General features: G+C 38.1%; 1 protein-coding gene across 6 annotated transcripts in view; it reads right to left on the bottom strand.

Annotated features, from left to right (window-relative positions):
• LOC150081815 (RNA-binding protein Musashi homolog Rbp6-like) overlaps positions 1 to 23,691 on the bottom strand; it is a 1,034,865-nt gene that overhangs the window by 158,481 nt on the left and 852,693 nt on the right. For all 6 annotated transcript variants that reach the window (XM_090378903.1, XM_090378901.1, XM_090378906.1 and 3 more), the window contains one exon: positions 19,302 to 19,355. In XM_090378903.1, the coding sequence (XP_090235029.1) occupies positions 19,302 to 19,355 (54 nt within the window). The remainder of the gene's footprint in view (positions 1 to 19,301; positions 19,356 to 23,691) is intronic.

Genomic DNA, 23,691 nt, shown 5'->3' with positions numbered 1-23,691 from the left:
ATGCATTACAATCAGATTGGCATTTAATCAAGTAAACAATGTTGTTGATTTCACTTACTGAATATTCATGTGTTTCTTTATATGCATTAAACATAGTTCCCAGTTTATTGTATGATGAAAATATTAATGTTATATCTGTATTAGTAAATACTTGATGAAGTTGTCTCGCAAGTTGACTGTGATAGGGGAGAACAACGCGTGTGTTTTGTTTGGAGTTCTGATTGATGTTGTGATTATGCCAATTGTTGACCCTATTCCTTGCAGTGGAGATTGTGTGTCGGATCAATTGCAAAGGATATTTCCTAGCTGTAAATGTTTTTGTGAGATACTGTGACTCTAAATCATCATGTAGAGAACTGTAATTTATAGCATTGTGAACCTGGGTGTAAAGAACGAACTTTTTTGTACTGAGTGGGTGATGTGATTGAAAGTGTAAGTATTTCCCTGTGTGTGTGTGTGTGTGTGTGTGTGTGTGTGTGTGTGTGTGTGTGTGTGTGTGTGTGTGTGTGTGTGTGTGTGTGTGTGTGTGTGTGTGTGTGTGTGTGTGTGTGTGTCCTATACCTATACATTTTAGTTCCTAATAATAGTGCCTGTCTTGTATACTGTAAGATTAAGAAAATTGATTTCATTATCTGCTTCTATTTCAAAGATATATTTAAGTCTTTCGTGTATTGAATTAAATTTAATATAAAGACTATCAAAAGTGGACTTATCTCCTATTAGTAACACTTCATCAGTGTAGTGCATATAAAGCTTGATACCTGAAGGAAAATGTTGGAGTACTTGGTGTTCAATAGTAGCTAGGTGTTCAATTACGCTTTGCTATTATTTCATCAAGTTGAATCTCAAATAACGGTATATTAAGAAGTTCTATTGATTAACTAAAGGGTAGTAGTAACCCAAGAGAAATGGAAATGTACCAAACACACTCAGGGAAGTAGAGAATGAAAAAGACCTGGGGGTAATTGTGCAGTCAGATATGAAGTTTGCTGAGCAGTGCAGTGCAGTCAGTCTGCCAGAGCAGATCATAGAGTCTTGTCAATGATATATAGGAATTTTGCTAGCACTAGGGACAAGGAGGTGATTATCCTGTTGTACAAGGCAATGGTCGGGTCACACCTCGAGTACTGTGTACAGGTCTGTAGGCCTCATTTTAGGAAGGATGTAGCATTGCTAGAATGAGTACAGAGAAGGGCAACAAGATTGGTGAAGGGAACAAATGGGTGCTCTTACCAAGAAAGGCTTAATTTCTGCAAATTGCAGCACCTGGAGACTAGGCAGTTGCGAGATGATCTGATTGATGTGTATAAGAGGCCTTGAACAGGTTGAGCAAGCTCAGTGCTGATGGGATTCTTCCTCTTGCTCAGATTACAAACCTGAGGGGACATAGGTTCAAATTGAGGAAAGACAGTTGTAGAATAGATGTGCCGAAATTTTCCTTTAGCCAGCGGGTAGTTGATTGCTGGAAAGATTTCCATCTCTTGTTGTGGAAGTTAATAGCTTAAATAAATTTAAGGCTGAGCTAGACAGGCATTTGAGTGAATGGATGGGAAGGTTTTTTTTTTTTTTGGAAGATGCTGCATAAGCTTTCTTTCTTGCATTGTATGCCTTAACTAATGCTAATGCTATAGTTTGTGAGCAGGAGGGTCTCTAGTATTTTTGTGATAGCTTCTGATGTATTATTCATGCGACCTGGTCATGTTTCTGTGAATTCCATCTGAGTCATCACCCTGCGGTGATGTGCTGATTTTTTCTGGGACCAGGTAGCATCATCAACATGTATTATCTGCCACTATGGGGTCCTTGGTGATGTATTTCCTGTAGTTCTTGGTGTTGATTACCTGGTCTTGGATGGCAAGAACGAATCCTTCAGTCTGAGGGAAGAGCTTCCCACAGCCATGCAGAGTTCGCCTGTGGATGCCAGTGAGAGCAGTCGTGCACGAGTGTGGGTCTGCTTGATAGTAGACGGCAGAAGGATTTTGACTGGGATCTTGGATCTTTGTAGGACTTTTCATAAAGGATTTTCACCTATTGAAGGTAGTTCCAAATGACAGGACTCATAATTAAAGACGTAAGGGTGTTTTTGTGGTTATACTCCAGAACATGGGTACAACCCCTATACTTCGGCAAGAAAGAGAGAAAGAAGGCAGTTATAGGTCGGTGAAGGCATTTTCCATGCACCGATTTCCCCCTCACCTGCATGTTAATGGGATATGTCATGTGATATCACAATATGTCAGAGCTTAAATGAAGAAAAAGAACCGGCAATTTTTTTTTTTTTAAGCAACTAACAAAAATTAACGCCACATGCGACCACTGATTCTTCTCGCACGTACATTACTAGATGATTTCACATGCATTAACAATGAGAATTGCTCATGCACATTAACAGAAATGCTTTTTCTTTTTCTTTTTGTTCTGGGGCAGCTTCCCCCACACCCCCACTAATATAAAGAGAACCTGATAATAAAAACTAATGCATTTACTGCAAAAAAAAAAAATCAAATCGTCAAGAAAACTTGAAAACAAAAAACTCACCTCATTGGTCCTCGCATGCCAGCTGGTACACTTCATCAAACATCCATACTGAAAACACTTGTATTCCAAAGCTATCAAATTCAAACACATACACCACTCAAGGCATCCGTAGCCGGGTGGGAAGGAACAGCAGTGCGTAACACACGCTTCTTGATTAGACCGAGGTTCGAGCCTGTCACCACCAAATACGGAGGATGCGGAAAGGTCAGGGAATGACCACCACATTTCCCGGAGCAATATGGCCTTAGTTGCTAAATGCTCCTAAAAACCAAATAACAACATATACACCATTCAATTACAGTCTTACATCAATCCTTTTGAAAACCATGAACACAGAATAACAATAACATACTGTAACTAAGGGGCAGAGCAGCAAAATGACAACTAAACAACAGTACAATAATTTCGCATTTCCTGCTAAAATAAGAAAAATCAGAAACAAATTTGTATCCAATCAAACAATAAGAAATGCAAAATGAGGTAAATTACACATTCCCAATAATCAGCCAATCATAGAATTTGACTGGACAATATCAGTCTGTTCTTTGGCGACGCCCACAAAGTGATACCCGTGTTCTGGAGTATAGCTATTTTTGTTAATTATTTTTTAGTGTTTTTTGGATTGCTGAATGTGTTCAGCTACAATATGCTCTCTACAGCGATAGCGGTAGAGATAGGTAACGAGACTATTGTAGCAAACAAACAACGATTATTTAACTGTTCAGGAATCACAAAATATTGAACTTTTTAGACATAAATAATAGCTGTAGACATGCTTTGGATTATGGGAAAATAGCTGAAATTTGTGTTTTAGCATTATACTCGTTAATTCGAATGGTTTTATTTATTGAGAAGTTGCAATGGCCGAGAATTCCTCCCCACTCCTGACCATTGAACCACTATAATTTGGAAATTAATAGAGATACAGATATAAATTATATATCAAAATATTCATCACGGCATCTACTAAAAGGCTATAATACCAATATGACAGAGAAGGACAAAATTTCAAATGAAAAATGACCAAAAGAACAGATTATTGATCATGATACAGACATGGATAACCTCCCTGGGATTGAGATTAATCGAGTTCGCGGGGAGAGGACACTACAGAAGAGCTTGAAAGTGGTCCACCAGGCCCCCCTTTTTAGGGGGGCCTGGTGGACCACTTTCAAGCTCTTCTGTAGGAAGAAAAGGTAGAATCACAAAAGACTGAAGAAGACAGCCATTCAGAATCCCTGGCAAAAATAACTGAGCCAATAAGACTAATAAAGGAAACTAAGCTTGGTCTGGAGGACTATATGTTTAAACAGACAAACAGAATAACTGCTGCCAAAGATTTCAAACAGTCAATTATTGGGCCATATTAGAAGAAAACTGTATTGAACTAAATACAGAGTACTAAAGGCAGAATTAGAGACAAAAACAGAAGAAAAAGAAAACTATAAAACCATGAACACCCTAACTTATGGATCCCATGCATTTCTCTTCTTTGCCACGAGCCTCATCAATTCATCTGACATCCATTTAGGCCTAAACCTTGAACAGTATTTCTTAGTTGGTATGAAAAGCCTAGTATCCTCCAAGATTAAGTCCTTGAAGGCTTCCCATTTAGAATTACCGTTGGTAACATCATCAGCTGATCCCACTGTATAGAATTTAAAAACTGCCTGAGACCTCTGTAGTAACCTTTACGAAAGCAAAAACCCTTCCCCTTACCCCCTGATGGTAGTTACATCTTTAAGCAAATCCCAAAGCAGTACACTGTGATCACTGCTACCTAGTGGTTCCTTTATCTGCAGATTCTTAAAACATGAAGAATCACTGCTGATAATCAGATCACGAGTATTACTCTCTCTGGCTGCCTCTCAAACATGTTGTTATAGTAAACAATCCTCCAATGAATCCACAAAAGCCTTGTTAGTGAGTTAGTGACCAATTCACAAGTTCCAGTCAATATCTGGAAAATGAAAATCCCCCCCATTATAAGACATTCTGATTTGCAGGCCCACTCTATTTCTCTGCACAATTGCTCATTATACTCATCAGATTCATTAGACCAATAACACACACCTTCTATCATTTCCCTTTTCCAGTGCTTATGTCACACCACACTGACTCAATATTGCATTGTGCACCAGTGTCAATTGGATGCACTTCCTTAGATTTTATGTATTTTTTTCAACTAAAATCAAAACCTCTCCTCTCCTGTCGATCCTTCCTATACACATTGTACTCCCCCAAATTCCAATTTTGCACTGCTTATATCCATGTGGCACCATGCCTCTGATATTCCAACAATATCCGCTTTTGATGTCTTGACCAGCACTTCAAATTCATTAAATTTATTTACTATACTCCTAGCACTGGTCTATATGGAAGTATATGAATACCTATTCTTACTCTTAGTTACCCTAGCACAACCCATGTATTTACCTGTTCCATGATTTACCTGTTCTCCCAGCAGCTCTTGAAATCCCCAGTACCTTGCCTTCCAGGCTGCTACTCATTCCAGTAGAAACAGTGCAAGAATGACTTTCACCTCTGCCTGTGGCTACCATTAATCTATTAGTCTGTGAATCCCGACAAGCTAGCAGCTTTGAGACCCACCTAACACTGCCTCAATAGCAACAGTAAATATTCTTGCACCCTTTCTAGTTAAGTGAATCTCATTCCTGTAGAAACAATTTCTCCTGTTAACAAGCACAGACCACACTGAGAAAAATTATACCACCCATGAGCCTTGCACAATCTCTCCAGGGCCGAATCGATTGAAAAGGCTCTCATCATATACTCCCTCCTATCACGTCTGGGCAGAATTGCAGACACTTTCAAATTTAACCCTAACTCACGACTTTTTTTCAACATTGTTAAGTAAGTCTGCAGATCTGCTACTCTTAATGTCATTAGTGCCAATGTGTATAACAATATCACCCTTTATTCCCTTAAAAGATGATATTTGCTTTATAACGTCATCAACTTTTGCCCTTGGCAGACATACACCAGTATCCTTTTTGCACCATATATTTACCATATCCCTAACAATTGTGTCACCGACAATAACTAGCTCCTGTGGGCTCAGTGCAATTTGCCCTGAAGGTTGCTGGTGTATTGCCTGATGATCAAGTGCAAGCTCTGGCATTGATATGGGCAGCTGAGAGTTTGATGGGTTCCCCAATTTAAGTCCTTCGATGTCATCTACCCTATCCTTGAAGCTCTCATAAAGGCCCGTAACAACACTGAGTTGGCATGTAACTTCTTCACACTGCTTACATTGAGCATACACAAAGATATCCCCCTTGGCAACGTCATGTCCCATCCCAGAAGGGCCTGCAATTATTTCACAAATCGCACATTTCTTTAGGCTATGATGCATTGGAGAATTGCTCCCTTTGGTATTCCCCAGAGCCACCGTACTCCCACTACTACATACATAAAGTAGTGCTTTGCTGCTCTATTCTGGAGCATTATTTCCATTTAAATACGATTTGATTAATTAACAATGAAAATTAATAAGGTTATTAATTTAGTTGATTAATTTACTATACCATACTTGACTATACAATACTATATTAAACTTGTGCAGTAATATGTATTAGCTGGCAAATATGAGATATACGTTATCAAGTTACGCTATACGGTAACGATCACAATGCTAAATTAGTTATATTGTTAGCTAAATACAAAAGATATATGCCCAAACAGTATTAAAACCTTCAAAATATTCATTTATTTATTACAATTAAAACCCTACTATTCTTCTGAGCTACTGATTATGCTACAATATTCAGGCAAAAAATACAGTATTTATTACAATTAAAACCCTACCATTCTTCTGAACTGATTATGCTACCATATTCTCACAACAAATATCGCTAGAATAGTGGTAGGAGTAGCAAGTTGTCCTTTCCATCTTAGCATTAGCATTAGCAGAGGCATACGATGAAAGAAAGCAAGCATATGAATTTTTTTCAGCCTGGTCTGCACTTGTTAACAGGATTTGATTTGATTTGATTTTTAATGGCACATTGGCAGCTAAGGCCATAATTGTTAACAGGAGAGACTGCTTCTACAGGGATGGGATACACTTAAATAGAAGGTGTGCAAGAATATTTCCTGATGCTATCGAATATTTGCATCTTGTTTTCCAGCAGCCTGGAAAACATGATGCAGAATATTTCAGAGACTGCTGGGAGTCATTGCGGTACAAGTAAACACATGGGTTCTGTTAGGGTAGCTAAGAATAGGAACAGGTGCATGTATACTTGCATGTACACCAATGCTAGGAGTTTGGTAAATAAATTTGATGAATTTGAGGTATTGCTCAAAACATCAAAGGCAAATATTGTTCGGATATCAGAGACATGGTGTCACACAGATATAAGAAATTCAGAACTGGAATTTGGGGAGTACAATGTTTACAGGAAGGATAGACAGGATAGGAAGGAAGGAGGGGTTATGCTATTAGTTAAGAAACACAAAAAATCCATGCAAGGAAGTGAAGCCAGTTGACATCGCTGGACAGAGCAGTGTCGAGTCAGTTTGGTGTAACATAAGCATTAGGAGATCAAAACTGAGAGTAGGAGCGCGTTATCGGCCTAATGACTCTGATGAGTATAATAAGAAACTGTACAGGGAAATAGAGTGGGCCAGTAAATCAGAGAGCCTTATAATGGGGTATTTTAATTTACCAGATATTGACTGGAATTTGTGGATTGGTCACTCACACACTGGCAAGGCTTTTGTGGATTAACTGGATGATTGTTTTCTACATCAGCATGTTCGGGAGGCAGCTAGAGGGAGTAATACTCTTGATCTGATTATCAATAGTGATTCTTCATGCATTAAGAATCTAAAGATAAAGGAACCACTAGGTGGCAGTGATCACGTGCTGAAGTGCGATTTAGTCTAAGAGGTAACTACCATCAGGGATAAAGGGAAGGGTTTTTGCATTCGTAAAGGCAACTAAGGCGGTCTGAGACAGTATTTAAATTCTATACAGTAGGACCAACTAATGATGTTACCAACAGAAAATTCAAAATGGAAAGCATTCAAAGAATTTATCTCGGAAGTTACTGGCTTTACATACCAACTAAGAAATATTGTTCAATGTTTAGGCCTAAATGGATGTCAGATGAACTAATGAGACATATGGCACTGAAGAAAAACGCATGGGATACATATAAATTAATGGGTGACATGGAAGCCTAGGATAGATAAAAGCTGGTCTGTAACCTAGTCGCAAAGGAGATTAGGCAGGCAAAGGTAGATTATGAGAAATCGTTGGCAAAGGATGAAAAGGAAAACAGTAAAGAGTTCTTTACCTATGTAAACTGTACAAGGAAGGGGATGAATCAGATTGGTCCACTGGATAATCATGGTTCAACTGTTGATGATCCTGCTCAGGTGGCTAACAAACTATATGAGTATTTTGCATCTACATTCACACATGAGGAGTTATTCAGGGAGGGGAATGCCAGAGGTGAATTAAACTCTGGCAGTGAGCTAGATGAGTTTGTAATAACTGAGAGGAAAGTGGAGGAGAAATTGTTGAAGATAAACATAAAAAATGCACCATGGGTGGATGGGATCTATCCAATTATATTAAAGGAGGCAGCAAAGGAAGTAAGCAAACCCTTAGCCATAATTATGAGAGCTTCTTTGGACTCAGAGGATGTACCGATAGCAAATGTGACTGCAATTCACAAAGGAGGATCAAAGGGCGACACAAGTAATAATAAACTGTTAGTTTAACTTCTGTTCCAGGAAAATTAATAAAGGCACTGGTTAAAGAAGCACTGCAGGATCTACTAGGCAAGACTTCAGTTATAGCTCGCACATAGAATGGTTTTGTTAAGGGAAAGTCTTCCTGACCAATTTGATTGGATACTATGATGTGGTCACAAAGGAACTGGATGAAGGGAATCACATTGATATCATTTATTTGGATCTTAGAAAAGCTTTTGATACTGTTGCACACGGAAGACTGCTGAACAGATTGGAGCAGTGTGGCATTGGAGGCAAATTGCTGCTATGGCAAAAGGGATGGTTGAGTCGGAGAAGACAGAGAGTGGTAATCAATGGACACTGCTCATCGTGGAATAATGTTATTAGTGGAGTCCCTCAGGGTTCATTTTTGGGTCCATTGTTGTTTTCTGTATTTATAAATGATATTCATGATGGTATATCAAGCATAATATCCAAGTTTGCAGACGATACGAAGGTTGGCAGGGTTGTTAAAGACACTAAAGACAGTACACTGCTGCAACAGGATCTAGAAAAAGTTGAGCAGATGGGCTTTGAGGTGGCAAATGAAGTTTAACATTGACAAATGAAAAGTACTAGATATGGGAAACGGTAACCCCAGAGTAATGTATCATCTCTGTGGTACTACACTGACAGTGGTAGAGAATGAAAAGGACCTGGGAGTAATTGTATTTGCAGGCAGATATGAAGTTTTCTGAACAGTGCAGACGGTCTGCAAGAATGGTGTCTTGTCAATGATATACAGGAATTTTTCTAGCAGGGATAATGGTGATTACCCCCTTGTATAAGACAGTGGTCAGGCCACACCTTGAGTACTGTATACAGGTCTGGAGGCGTCATTTTATGAAGGATGTAGAGATGTTGGAACGAGTACAAAGAAGGGCAACAAGATTAGTGAATGGAATGAAGGGGGTGCTCTTATGAAGAAAGACTTAAGTTTTTCAGATTACAGTGTCTGGAGACTAGGCACCTGCGAAGTGATCTGATTGAGACCACACGTTGAGTACTGTATACATGTCTGGAGGCCTCATTTTATGAAGGATGTAGAGCTGTTGGAACGAGTACAGAGAAGGGCAACAAGATTAGTGAATGGAATGAAGGGGTGCTCTTATGAAGAAAGACTTAAGTTTTGCAGATTATAGTGTCTGGAGAGTAGGCAACTGCAAAGTGACCTGATTAAGGTGTATAAAGCCTTGAATGGTTTGAGCATGCTTGTACAAATGGATTGGTGAAATAGGAGCAGTGTTTTTTTTTTTTTTTTTTTTTGGCTGATGCTCAGGGTTCAGTGTTGGGTCCATAGTTGTTTTCTGTATTTACAAATGATATTGATGATGGTATATCAGGCTTAATGTCCAAGTTTGCATTATATGCCTCTACTAATGCTAATACTATGCAGCATCAGCCAAAAAAAAAAAAAAATTCATTTGCCACCTCTCAGCCCATCTGCTCAACCTTTCCAGATCCTGTTGCAGCAGCATAGCATCAGTAGTGTCTTTAACAACCCTGCCAACCTTTGTATCATCTGCAAACTTGCACATTAAGCTTGATATATCATCATCAATATCATTTATATATACAGAAAACAACAATGGACCCAACACTGAACCCTGAGGAACTCCACTAATAACATTAGTTCACGATGAGCAGTGTCCATTGATTACCACTGTTTTCTCCCACTCAACCATCCCTTTATCTATAGTAGCAATTTGCCACCAATGCCACACTGCTCCAATTTGTTCAGCAGTCTTTCATGTGCAACAATATCAAAAGCCTTTCTAAGATCCAAATATATGATATCAAAGTTATTCCCTGCATCCAGTTCCTTTGTGACCACATCATTAGCATTAGCATTAGCATTAGTAGAGGCATTTGATGCAAGAAAGCAAGCTTATGCAGCATCAGCCAAAAAAAAAAAAAAAACCCACTTCCACTTCACCCCTCTGTTCGTTCAAAATACCTGTCCAGCTGAGCCTTAAACTTATTTAGGCTATCAACTTCCACGACAAGGGATGGAAGTCTGTTCCACCAACCAACCACCCGCTGGCTAAAGGCAAATTTCCGCACGTCTATCCTACATCTGTCTTTCCTCAATTTGATTTATGCCCTCTCAGGTGATTTTTCTGAGCTAGAGGAAGAATCCCATCAGCATTGAGCATGCTTAAACCATTCAAGGCTTTATACACCTCTATCAGATCACCTCGCTGGTGCCTAGTCTCCAGACACTGTAATTTGCAAAACTTAAGCCTTTCTTCATAAGAGCACCCTTTGTTCCATTCACTAATCTTGTTGCCCTTCTCTGTACTCGTTCCAGCAGACAGATCTACATCCTTCTTGAAATGAGGCCTCCAGACCTGTATACAGTACTCTAGGTGTGGCCTGACCATTGCCTTATACAAGGGAATAATCACCTCCTTATCCCTGATGGAAAAATTCCTGTATATCAATGACAATACTCCATGAGCTACTCTTGCAGCCCGTCTGCACTGCTCAGAGAACTTCATATCTGCCTGCACAACCACCCCCAAGTCCATTTCATTCTCTACCACTGTCAGTGTAGTACCACAGAGTTGATACGTTGCTCTGGAGTTGCTGTTTCCCATGTGTAGTACTTTACATTTGTCAATGTTAAACTTCATTTGCCACCTCTCATCCCATCTGCTCAACCTTTCCAGATCCTGTTGCAGCAGCATAGTGTCAGTAGTGTCCTTGACAACCCTGCCAACCTTTGTATCGTCTGCAAACTTGGACATTAAGCTTGATATACCATCATCAATATCATTTATAAATACAGAAAACAATAATGGACCCAACACTGAGCCCTGAGGGACTCCACTAATAACATTAGTCCACGATGAGCAGTGTCCATTGATTACCACTCTCTGTCTTCTCCCCCTCAACCACCCCTTTATCCATAGCAGCAATTTGCCACCAATGTCACACTGCTCCAATTTGTGTAGCAGTCTTCCATGTGCAACAGTATCAAAAGCCTTTCTAAGATCCAAGTATATAATATCAAAGCTATTCCCTGCATCCAGTTCTTTTGTGACTGCATCATAGTATCCAATCAAATTGGTCAGGCAAGACTTCCCCTTAACAAAACCATGCTGTGTCCGAGCTATAACTGAAGTCTTGTCTAAATGATCCTGCAGTGCTTCTTTAACCAGTGCCTCCATTAATTTTCCTGGAACAGAAGTTAAGCTCACAGGTCTATAATTACTTGAGTCAGCCTTTGATCCCCCTTTGTGAATTGGGGTCACATTTGCACATTTCCAGTCTATGGGTACCTCCCCTGAGTCCAAGGAAGCTCTCATAATTATGGCTAAGGGTTTGCTTACTTCCTTTGCTGCCTCCTTTAATATAACTGGATAGATCCCATCCACCTCGGGTGCCTTTCTTGTGTTAATCTTCAACAGTTTCTCCTCCATTTTACTCCCAGTTATTTCAAGATTCTGTAGCTTACTGCTAGAGTTGAATACACCTCTGGCATCCCCCTCGCTGAACAACTCCTCATGTGTGAATGTCGATGCAAAATATTCATTTAGTTTGTTAGCTGCCTGAGCAGGATCATCAACAGTTGACCCATCAATATCAAGTGGACCAATCTGATTCATCCCCTTCCTTCTAGAGTTTACATAAGTAAAGAACTCTTTGCTGTTTTTCTTTGCATCCCTTGCCAAGGATTTCTCGTAATCTGCCTTTGCCTGCCTAACCTCCTTTGTAACTTGGTTGCATATCAACTTGTATCTATCGTAGGCTCCTGTGTCATGTGTTAATTTGTAAGTATCCCATGCATTTTTCTTCTCGGCCATATGCCTCATTAGTTCATCTGACATCCATTTTGGCCTAAACCTTGAACAATATTTCTTAGTTGGTATGTAAAGCCTAGTAGCTTCCAAGATAAGTTCTTTGAATGCTTCCCATTTTGAATTTGCTGTTGGTAACATCATCAGTTGGTCCCACTGTATAGAATTTAAATACTGTCTCAGTCCATCGTAGTCGCCTTTACGGAAGCAATAACCCTTCCCTTTACCCCTAATGGTAGTTACCTCTTTGAGTAAATCCCACTTCAGCACACTGTGATCACTGCCACCTAGTGGTTCCTGTATCTGCAGATTCTTAATGCATGAAGAATCACTACTAATAATCAAATCAAGAGTATTGCTTCCTCTAGTTGCCTCCCGAACATGCTGATTTAGAAAACAATCATTCAATAAATCCACAAAAGCCTTGCTAGCGTGTGAGCGACCAACCCACAAATTCCAGTCAATATCTGGGAAATTAAAATCTCCCATTATAAGACTCTCTGATTTACTGGCCCACTCTATTTCCCTGTACAGTTTCTTATTATACTCATCAGAGTCATTAGGCCGATAACGCGCTCCTACTCTCAGTTTTGATCTCCCAATGCTTATGTCACACCAAACTGACTCAACACTGCACTGTCCAGCGATGTCGACTGGCTTCACTTCCTTGGTTTTTATGTGTTTCTTAACTAATAGCATAACCCCTCCCCCCCCCTTCCTATCCTGTCTATCCTTTCTGTAGACGTTGTACTCCCCAAATTCCAGTTCTGCATCCCTTATATCTGTGTGACACAACGTCTCTGATATCCCAACAATATCTGCCTTTGATGTTTTGAACAATACCTCAAATTCATCAAATTTATTTACTAAACTCCTAGCATTGGTGTACACGCAAGTATACATGCACCTGTTTCTATTCTTAGCTACCCTAACACAACCCATGTGTTTACTTGTACCGCAATGACTTCCAGCAGTCTCTGAAATATCATGCATCTTGTTTTTCAGGCTTCTGCTCATTCTAATAGAAGCAGTGCAAGAATCTCTTTCACCTCTGCCAGTGGCTACTGTCAATCTATTGGTCTTTGTCTCCCCCCCAAGCTAGCAGTTTTCCGACCCACCTAACACTGCCTCGATAGCATCAGCAAATATTCTTGCACCCTTTCTATTTAAGTGTATCCCATCCCTGTAGAAGCAATCTCTCCTGTTAACAAGTACAGTCAAGGCTGAAAAAAATTCTACCCCTCGAGCCTTGCACAATCTTTCCAGGGCCGAATTGATCGACAAGGCTCTCATCATATACTCCCTCCTATCGTGTCTGGGCAGAATTGCAGACACTTTCAAATTCAACCCTAATTCTCAGCTTTTGTTCAACAGTGACCTGTACTTGTTAAGTAATTCTGCTGGTCTCCTACTCTTAATATCATTAGTGCCAACGTGTACAACTATATCACCTTTTGTGCCCTTAAAAGATGATATTCGCTCTACAACGTCATCAACCTTTGCCCCTGGCAGACATACCCTGGTCCTGTTCCACCTATCCTTTTTACAAAGCATGTTCCCCGTTTCCCTGACAATAGAATCACCAACAACTACTAGTTCCTTTGGGACCAGCGCATTCTGCCTTGGGGGTTGCCTCTGTGTCACGTGATGCCCAAGTGCAAGCTCTGGCGTTGATGTGGGCAGCTGAGAGCTTGATGGGCCCCTCAATTTAGTTTCTTCGAGGGCATCCACCCTGTCCTTCAAGCTCTCATATAGACCCACAAGAACGCTGAGTTGTTGCCTGATATCGATACACTCCTTGCATCGCGCACACACAAAGACATCCCCCATGGCACTATCATGTCCCGTACCCGATTGCTCTGAAAACATCAAGCAAACAGTGCATTTTATAAGGCTGTGAGTCAGAGGACAACTGCCGCCCACAGTTCTGCTCTGAGCCACAGCACTTCCATTAGCTTGAGCCTTTTGCTTTGCTGCTCTGGTCTGAGTCATGATTTTATTAATTTATTAATTAATTATAATTAATTATGTTATGTTATTAATTATGTTAAATATAATTAATTATATTACGTTTGTAATCTAAGTCGTTATATGTAATTATTTAAAAGTACAATTTAACTGCTAACGAAGTTCAACTAACCCTATCTAGTACGATATATAACTATCGTATCACAAAGGCGGGAAAGTTATGAACGGTAAATCTACGGACACTTAAGTATTAATTAACTTTCAAATCTCGCTGTCTCAATTCAGAATAAACTAATGATCCTTACTAGGTCTATAAGCTACTTACAGAAATAATTCAATGTAAAAAATATTCAATCAAGCGGCTAAATATGGCTAAAGAACTTCTCGTTCAGCGGAGTTGCAAACACGTGGATACCCTTACCGATACTTTTATGCAATTACAAGGCCGAGTAAAGAATAAATACACCAAATTAATCAGAAAATCACAAAATAATGTTATACTACTAAATTTAAATCAAAAGTTTTAGAAAACAATAATTTCAAATCAATAAATAAATAAATAAGAAAAATCCACTTAGCGGCTTTGAACACGACCGTCTCCTAATAGCCTTGTCAGCAGACTCTCTATAATTACTTGTGTCAGCCTTTGATCCTCCTTTGTGAATTGGGGTGATATTTGCACATCTCCAGTCAGTGGGTACCTCCCCTGAGTCCAAGGAAGCTCTCATAATTATGGCTAAGGGTTTGCTTACTTCCTTTGCTGCCTCCTTTAATATAACTGGATAGATCCCATCCACCCCAGGTGCCTTTCTTGTGTTTATCTTCAACAATCTATCCTCCACTTTACTCTCAGTTATTACAAGATTCTCTAGCTTACTGCTAGAGTTGAATACACCTCTGGCTTTCCCCTCGCTAAATAACTCCTCATGTGTGAATGTCGATGCAAAATATTCATTTAGTTTGTTAGCTACCTGAGCAGGATCATCAACAGTTGACCCATCGATATCAAGTGGACCAATCTGATTCATCCCCTTCCTTCTAGAGTTTACATAAGTAAAGAACTCTTTGCTGTTTTTCTTTGCATCCCTTGCCAAAGATTTCTCGTAATCTGCCTTCGCCTGCCTAACCTCCTTTGTAACTTGGTTACAGATCAACTTGTATCTATCATAGGCTTCGGTGTCATGTGTTAATTTGTATGTATCCCATGCATATTTCTTCTCTGCCATATGCCTCATCAGTTCATCTGACATCCATTTAGGCCTAAACAAGACTTCCCCTTAAAAAAACCATGCTGTGTCTGAGCTATAATTGAAGTCTTGTCTAGATGATTCTGCAGTGCTTCTTTAACCAGTGCCTCCATTAATTTCCCTGGAATGGAAGTTAAACTAACTAGTCTATAATTACTTATGTCGCCCTTTGATCCTCCTTTCTGAATTTGGGTCACATTTGTACTTCTCCAGTTCATGGGTACCTGCCCGGAGTCCAAGGAAGCTCTCATAAATTATGGCTAAGGATTTGCTTACTTCCTTTGCTGCCTCCTTTAATATAACTGGATAGATCCCATCCATCCCGGGTGCCTTTTTTCACCTCTGCCATTACCCTCCCTGAATAATTCCTCATGTGTGAATGTAGATGCAAAATACTCATTTAGTTCGTTAGCCACCTGAGAAGGATCATCAACAGTTGAACTATCAATATCCAGTGTACCAATCTGATTCATCCATTTCCTTCTAGAGTTTGTATAGGTAAAGAACTCTTTGCTGTTTTTCTTTGCATTCTTTGCCTGCCTAATCTGCTTTGTGACTTGGTTTCAGACCAGCTTATATCTATGATAGGCTTCCATGTCACCCATTAATTTATTTGTATTACATGCATTTTTCTTCTCTGCCACATGTTTCATTAGTTCATTTGATCTCCGTTTAGGCCTAAATGTTGAACAATATTTCTTAGTTGGTATGTAAAGCCTAGTAGCTTTGAATGCCTCCCATTTTGAACTAACTGATGATGTTGGTACCATCATCAGTTAGTTCCACTGTATAGAATTTAAATACTGTCTCAGTATTTAAATTCTATACAATTCTATAAATGCCACCTAGTGGTTCCTTTATCTGTAGATTTTTATGCATGAAGAATCACTACTGATAATCAGATCAAGAGTATTACTCCTTGTAGTTGCCTCCCGAACATGCTGATGAAGAAAACCATCATCGAATAAATCCACAAAAGCTTTGCTAGTGTGTGAAGGACCAACCCACAAATTCATCCTTGGGTTGAAAATCTTCAAGTAAACTTTTGTTATAGTACTTTTAGAACATTATTAGTACAATCTCCCTCTTTGGGGACATTTTTCATATTCCATCAATATTTTTGGTAATAATGTTAAATTTTTATTTTTTTAGCATTATTTATGAAGATATTGAAAATCTGCACACTAAATATACTATGCTTGTTTTTTTTTCTTTTTTTTAACACTTTCATCCTTTTTTTTTTTTTAATGTTATTAAAAAGAATGGAATTCTTAAAAAGGATTCTGTTCAATTAAACTGAATATTATAAACTGAAAAATATAGTATTAACCTAATAATCACAATAATGTTGTCATCCATGAAATTTGTGAGTACTTTTTTCATCACTGAAAATGACTTACAGACATTTTTTTAATGTTACATTGAACACACACACACACACACACACACACACACACACACACACACACACACACACACACACACACACACACACACACACACACACACACACACACACACACACACAAAGAGGGCAGTAATTACTGTATCAGAAAGAAAATCAGAGACGTAGTGTTGATTTTAAAAAAAATAAAAAATACTGTATGAAATAATTGAATGTCACGTGCACTGTAAACGCTTTCTATGAAGTAAAGTAATTGCACTGTAAATGAATTTTGGAAAATGTCGCTATCATCCCTTTCTCATAATTAAAATCAATCAAGAGGAAGAAGGGTTAATATTTGGGTTTATTCCTTTTTGCCACGTTAAAAAAAGTGATATAAACAGGAAAACATTTTTAGCTGGAATGTTAAAGATGCTGAAAAATGTATGGCTCTTCAAGGATTGACACGAGGCTAAAAGGAGTGAGTGTGAAAAGTAGGAAAGCACTATAATCAGGAATACTATAATGGGAGCTTAATGTATCTCTGAGAATATGGTTTACAGGGATGATTAGTTTCTGTATAGAAAAATTTCTATATGATGAAATTTTTGTGATAATTTAGACACTGTTATAGAGGGGATCAACTATATTTATACTAATTAGATAAAAAAGTAATTTTTCACTCAAATCAAGAAGCAAAACTGTAAACAAACTTTGAAGGAAAAAAGTAGGAAGTCTTGGTTTTCTCAGCTTTTTGAAAGCATGTGCTCTTGCTTTCTTATTAATAAATTCTTTTGTTTTGTGCTTATTTTAAGAACCATTGGACAACCATTTGACAAATTGACATGGACTTTTTTCAGTTTGCTCATTCAACTTGATCATTATAAGTAAAACACCTTTGGTAGAATCCAAAGTAATAAAAGACAATAGCAAGAGCTCATCCATTTTGATGCACTTTGAAGATGAAAGAAAAGTGGATAAGTGGAAGTCTTCTCGTAATTATCATGTTCAGATGGAATATTTCTCCAGTTTTTTGAGCAGCTGCTGAAATTGCTTGATTCCAACAATTCTATTAAACTATTTTGATAAAAGCTCATAGGAGTACTGCTACTGCCACTTTTCATCATGTTGCAGCTTTTCTTTCTGTTGTTATTTCTCATTTTTGAGGCTCACTTGAACATAGCTGCTTCTTATTCACCAATGTAACCTGTAAATTTTCAGCTTGTATTCAGCTGTGACCAAGCCAAACATACAAGACACAACATGACACTGAAAAGATGAAAACAAGCAACTGCATTAACCAAACAGTAATGATGCCTGATCTGATGTACATGTCAACAAAATATCTATGTTAATCAGTGGTTCAAGATTAGTTGCTGTTACTCTGTCTTCCTCACTAATTATTCATAAAGTGTTACATGAGTAGTTTCAGAAACAGCTAATTAAAAGGGGTGGTCAAATTGTGTTGACATGCATCACACTTTATTGCAATTATTAATTTATTTTATTGCTATTATTATTCTGTTACAGTGAAAACCAGTAATGGACATGTGCCAAAAATAGCTAGCACAAACCTACCTACCCTTGGTAGTAGATTTGTTTACAAAATCTACCTCCCTGACACTTGTATAAAGATTAATGAAATACACAGATACATAATTAAGCAAAGATTCCATCTATCAAGTGTGCTTAGTCACTATCCAATTAACAGCTGTTGTGAGAAGTGCATTTTGCAATTAGTATTTTTAAATGCTCAAATTTGGTAAGAATATGATTGTAATTTAAAAGTTAACCTATCACAAACCAGTGACCATTTTAAAGTGTTTTAAATTTTTTTCTAAAATATAATTTTGATTTTTTTTTTTTTTGAAAATATTTTAATTTTTCCACCTACAATTTTGGGGAAGGGTGGCCAAGGTGCCTTGCTCCTGCTGTAGTCATAACCAAATCCTCATTAAATAATCAATTACCTTCCACCACTTAACCATCTTTTTATCCACTATAGTAAGTTACCCTTCTTGAACATTGCTCCAAACTATACTAAAAATGTTCTTGTGGAGCTATATCAAAAGTCCTACCAAAGCCAAAATAAATTACATTAAAATTATTCTTTGTATCTAGTCCTTTAGTAATGATTTTATAGTTGCTAATAAGGTTGGCTAGAAAAAATTTTTCTGTTTAATAAAAAAAATTTTATAGTTCCTTTATGATTCCATTTCTGTCCATATAAACCTTGTACTATCCTTAACTATCAGTTCAATAATTTATACTGCCCCATGTCTAAGGATATTTCCATTATTATAGCTAAGGGATTGCTATCTTAATAGGCTATTTTAGAAAATGCTGTTAATCTATGTAAGTTATAAATTTATTAAAATTTAATTTAAATTAATCTATAAATTTAAGTAATAAATGTTAATCTTTGCATAGGAAGAATGTGTGTTCTCTAGTGATGTGCAACTATATGCAGTCTCTGTGATTAAAAAAATCTGCTCTGAAATGTTTTTATAAATACGATATAATAATATTATGCAGCTAAATGGAATTTATCAATATAATGAGAAAGAATGAATTAATTAAAAAAGAAAAGCTTACCTGAAAGAGCCTGGGTCAGTAATGGTGGAGATGCTTGCTGTCCATTAAGTTCCACTGAAAATGTAAAGATCAGTTTAGTTTAGAATGTCGTTACTATTGGTTCAGAGAGTTAATATTCATAATGTTACAAAAGAACTAAAGTAAAGACCTTGCTGCCCATGGGGATTATGTTCCCAAAAATTCCTGTGAACAAATCCAAAAGATATTTTTGTGTACATTTTTATACAGTATTAATATATTTTATAAATAATTACTGGCACTGGTTCTGTCTGATGTGTAAGAAGCAGAAACTTAAAGTTTATCTGATTGTAGAGTTTGATATAATTACACCTGAAATCTGCATCAGAAACTTTCATTGCTGTGGAGCTTTTAGAGACCACGAAGTTGAGACACCACATCTATTTGGCTGCAGTCAAGTCAGGGACCACATTCCAAATTTTGAAAATGACCTAAGGTTGACACTTGCATAATAAAAAGGTTAAATAAATATGTAAAGATCTCCAACCTTTTCATCATATACAGGGAGTACCACATTGGACAACTACTGTTCTAATTTGTCAGTAATGAATCTGCATTTTTTATTGGCAGAAATAATCATACAGCCATCTACAGAATTCAATTTTAAAACAAATTTGGAATGCCAATCAATCAGTTACTTAGGAAAGTGACTGATTGTTTTCCAAGAGGTGCATATAACTGATAAGTTTCCATGTAAAGCTAGATTTAGTAAATGATTAAGTACCACCCTTGATGGGCAAATTATGATCAAAGCATTAACTGCAAGCAGTAAAAGCAGCCTGTGATCAGTCTCAAAATCTCTGCCATGAATAATCAAATTCGGTGATGGTAAGCAAGAAAATCAGTTTTCCTGTAATGGAATTCTACCAGTTTCTTTAGTTAAAATAATAAATGCTATATTTTAAATTGAAAATGATACTTTTACACTTTTATACTATGTGTGGAAATAGAAGGGGTGAGTATATATGTGTTGGGGAGTCATATTGTTTTTGTTCTTATCTGATTGTAGCAAGAACAATTAAAGGCCATAATGTGCCAAACAATGGCTATAAGTAACAACTCTATAGAAAATCAGGGGTCTGGATTGCAGAGGTTATAGTTTCAAATCTTATCATAGTACTGGATCAATTTCAGGAAGGTAAACACTGCATCATTGTCAGAACATCATTATCATTCAGGATTTCTTTATAGGAACATTTTTTGCTGTTTCTCTCAATAAAAATGTAGTGTGCCAAACTCTGTTATGAAGAGAAAAGTCAATATTGATATGCTAGACTGTAAGAAGAGTACAACAGTGAGGTCAAAAAGGTGTATGTGTAGGGAGGGGATCATATATCTTACCAAAAGCAGCTTAAGCATGACTACAGCATTCCCAAATTTAGAAACTAAGCAAGCAAGCAAGCAGAGAATCTGTGTAATCAGGGGCGTCGGGCCATTCCGAGGGTGCCAATGTTCAAGGGGTGTCTGAAAACCTGAAACTTACATACACATATGAAGAAAATTTTAAAGGGGGCACCAAATTGCAATTTGCACCTGGGAGCCACATTCCCTAGGAAATCCTATGTGTGAAATGTGAAGTGGGTGGGTGCAAAACTAAAATAAGAGTGGGAGATACTACATACCAAAAGATAGTGAACCTTATGACAAGAACCTCTACATGCAAATGGAATGGGCAAGCCAATGTGAATGTCTTATTATTGATGATTTCAATTTATTCCAAATTGACTGGAGAAAGTGGGAGGGGAAACACCATGGGGAACAAATTTTTTTAATTAACTAGATGATTATTTGTATCAGCATGTTAGGGAAAATACTGGGGGCAAGGATATTCTAAACTTGATCATCACCCACAAACCAGATGACATTACAAGGCTGGTAGTACAGGAACCATTAGCAGAGAATGACCATGGAGTTCTAAGTTAGAGGGGAGAGAGAGAGAGAGAGAGAGAGAGAGAGAGAGAGAGAGAGAGAGAGAGAGAGAGAGAGAGGTAGCAGTTATTAAAGGCAGAGAAATGGATTTTAATTTCAGACAAGGAGATTGAATAATTTATTGTCCGTATGTGTCTTCCAAATGTTTAACTACTGGTCTCTACAGATAGGTTGGATATTATTATTATTAGCCATATGGTGCAAGGAAGCCTGAGGCTTATGCTGCACCAGCCAGAAAAAATTTCTGAATTATCCTGAGAGAAGAAGGAGAAAGTGTGTGTGTGTCAAACGTAGAAGGGAATCACCAAGAAAGAGAAGAATGATGATATCCAGCCCAGGACCCTTTGTGTGCCAAGCCCATACTCACCAGATGTGAGCCTCTGGGATTATGTGTTAGGAAATCTATATAGGGTACTTGGTAAGATGGAGATGTACTGCTGTTTGGATGTTTGGCTGCCTGGTCTGCTGTTTCATTACCTGCAATGTCGGCATGCTCTGAACTCCAACAGAACTTACAGTGGCGCCTCCATAGCCAGGTGGGCAGGAGCAGCAGTGCGTAGCACAGGCTTCTTGATTAGACCGGGGTTCGAGCCTGTGACCACCAAATACGGAGGATGCGGAAAGGTCAGGGATTGACCACTGCATATCCCCGGAGCAATATGGCCTTAGTTGCTAATGCTCCTAAAAACCAAAACAACAACAACAGAACTTACAGTATGATTCCTTTTCCGCAAATGATTTAGACAAGACCGGATTTCTTTTACTATGGGAAGTGGGGTTGAAAATTTATTATTTATTGTAGACAGTGCACCCATGGAGTCTGTATATATTAAACTACTGGGTGTTGAGACAGATATTGCTATAGTCTATAGCTAGCTGGATTGCATACAGTTCTGCAGTATAACTCTACATTCAGCCAGGAGAGATACAGATACTTTGAATGAGGGAAAGACTGCTGCACCACCTATGGTGGCATCTGATTTTTAACCATCGGTATACATTATGCAGCTCTGAACATTGTTAGTAGCATGTCCTTCTTGTAGGACATGCTACTAACAATGTTTGATATTACAGTTTTCCAAGGATGTTTTTTCCCATCGTTGGATATAGGTGTCACAGTAAGGTGGGTTTGTGGACCAGGGTGGATCAGGTATTTTAGTTTCTTTAAGCGTGTTATCAACATGTACATTTCAGCAGTGCATCAACTCTTTTAGCCTAATACCAGTGGGTTTATTATTATAGAATGTAATCCATTCAGGATTGAAGAGTAGTGACTGATTGGGACGATCTGGAAGAATTTAAGTCTGGCTGCATAGGTGAGTAGTAACATTTTCCTTCTGAGGTGGAGTGGTGGTTCGTTTGCCTCTATATAGTCTTTGGACCAGGGATGTTCGAAAAACCACAAGAACAGTGCAAAGAGCACTGTGCTTTATGGTATTTAATCTTGTAAGTACAGTCTTTCCAGCCGAGTCATAGACAATTCCACCATAGTCTAGACATGGCCTGATGAGAGAACAATACAAAGGCAGGAGGTGTATATATCTGCACCACTTGCTAGACTAGAGATGGCTTTGAGTATATTGAGTTTTTCAAGCAGAGGGTTCTAATATAAGTTATATGCATGGCAAAATTGAGTTTCATATCTAATGTTAAACCTAAAAAAAATGAATATTTCTGGAAAAAGGGATTGGAAAGTTTCTTAATTTAAGTTCAGGCTCTGGGTGTAATTTGTGCTTTTTACAGAACTGAATCACAATTGTCTTTTGTTCTGGCAGGCAATAACCATTTTGTAAATAAGTTAGAGACAACTTATTTATGGAAAGTTGTAACTGTTTCTCAATGGTATTAATGTTTGGTGAACGACATGATAAGGCAAGATTGTCAGCATACAAATATATTTCTACAGTTCTGGGAATATTCTGCATCATCGTGTTTAGCCTAATTACAGAGAGGGCAGCGCTAAGTATGGACCCTTGGGGCACCCCTTCTTCTTGGATAAAATATTGTGAAAGTAGATTCCAGTGACAAAATTTAAAGGTTCTGTGCTTAAGAAAATTCTGAATGAATTGAGATAAGTGTCCTTTCAACTCTAGCAAATAGAGTTCTTGAAGAATGCCATACCTCCATGTGGTATCGAAAGCCTTTTCGATATCTAGGCTGACCATTACCAGACATTCGTTTTTAACATATGAAATGCAAATATTAGTTACAGCTCTTATCATAAGGTCCAAGCAGGATCTGTTTTGTCAGAAACCGTATTGATTGCTATTCAACAGCATTTTACTTTCAAGAATCCATTTTAGTCTGCTGTGTATAATTTTTTAGTGTTTTACTTAGACAGCTGGTGAGAGAAACTGGTCAGTAGTTTTGTGCAAGTGACTGATCCTCTCTTGGTTTGGGAAAGCAAGGATTACAGAGTGGTACCATGAGGAGGGATAAACGC

The sequence above is a fragment of the Mastigoproctus giganteus genome, chromosome 8, assembly GCF_048544385.1.
Source record: "Mastigoproctus giganteus isolate SK-2022 chromosome 8, ASM4854438v1, whole genome shotgun sequence".
NCBI classification, from domain to species: Eukaryota; Metazoa; Arthropoda; class Arachnida; order Uropygi; family Thelyphonidae; genus Mastigoproctus; species Mastigoproctus giganteus.
Note: the sequence above shows the minus strand (reverse complement) of the source record. Positions and strands in the feature narration are given on the sequence as shown.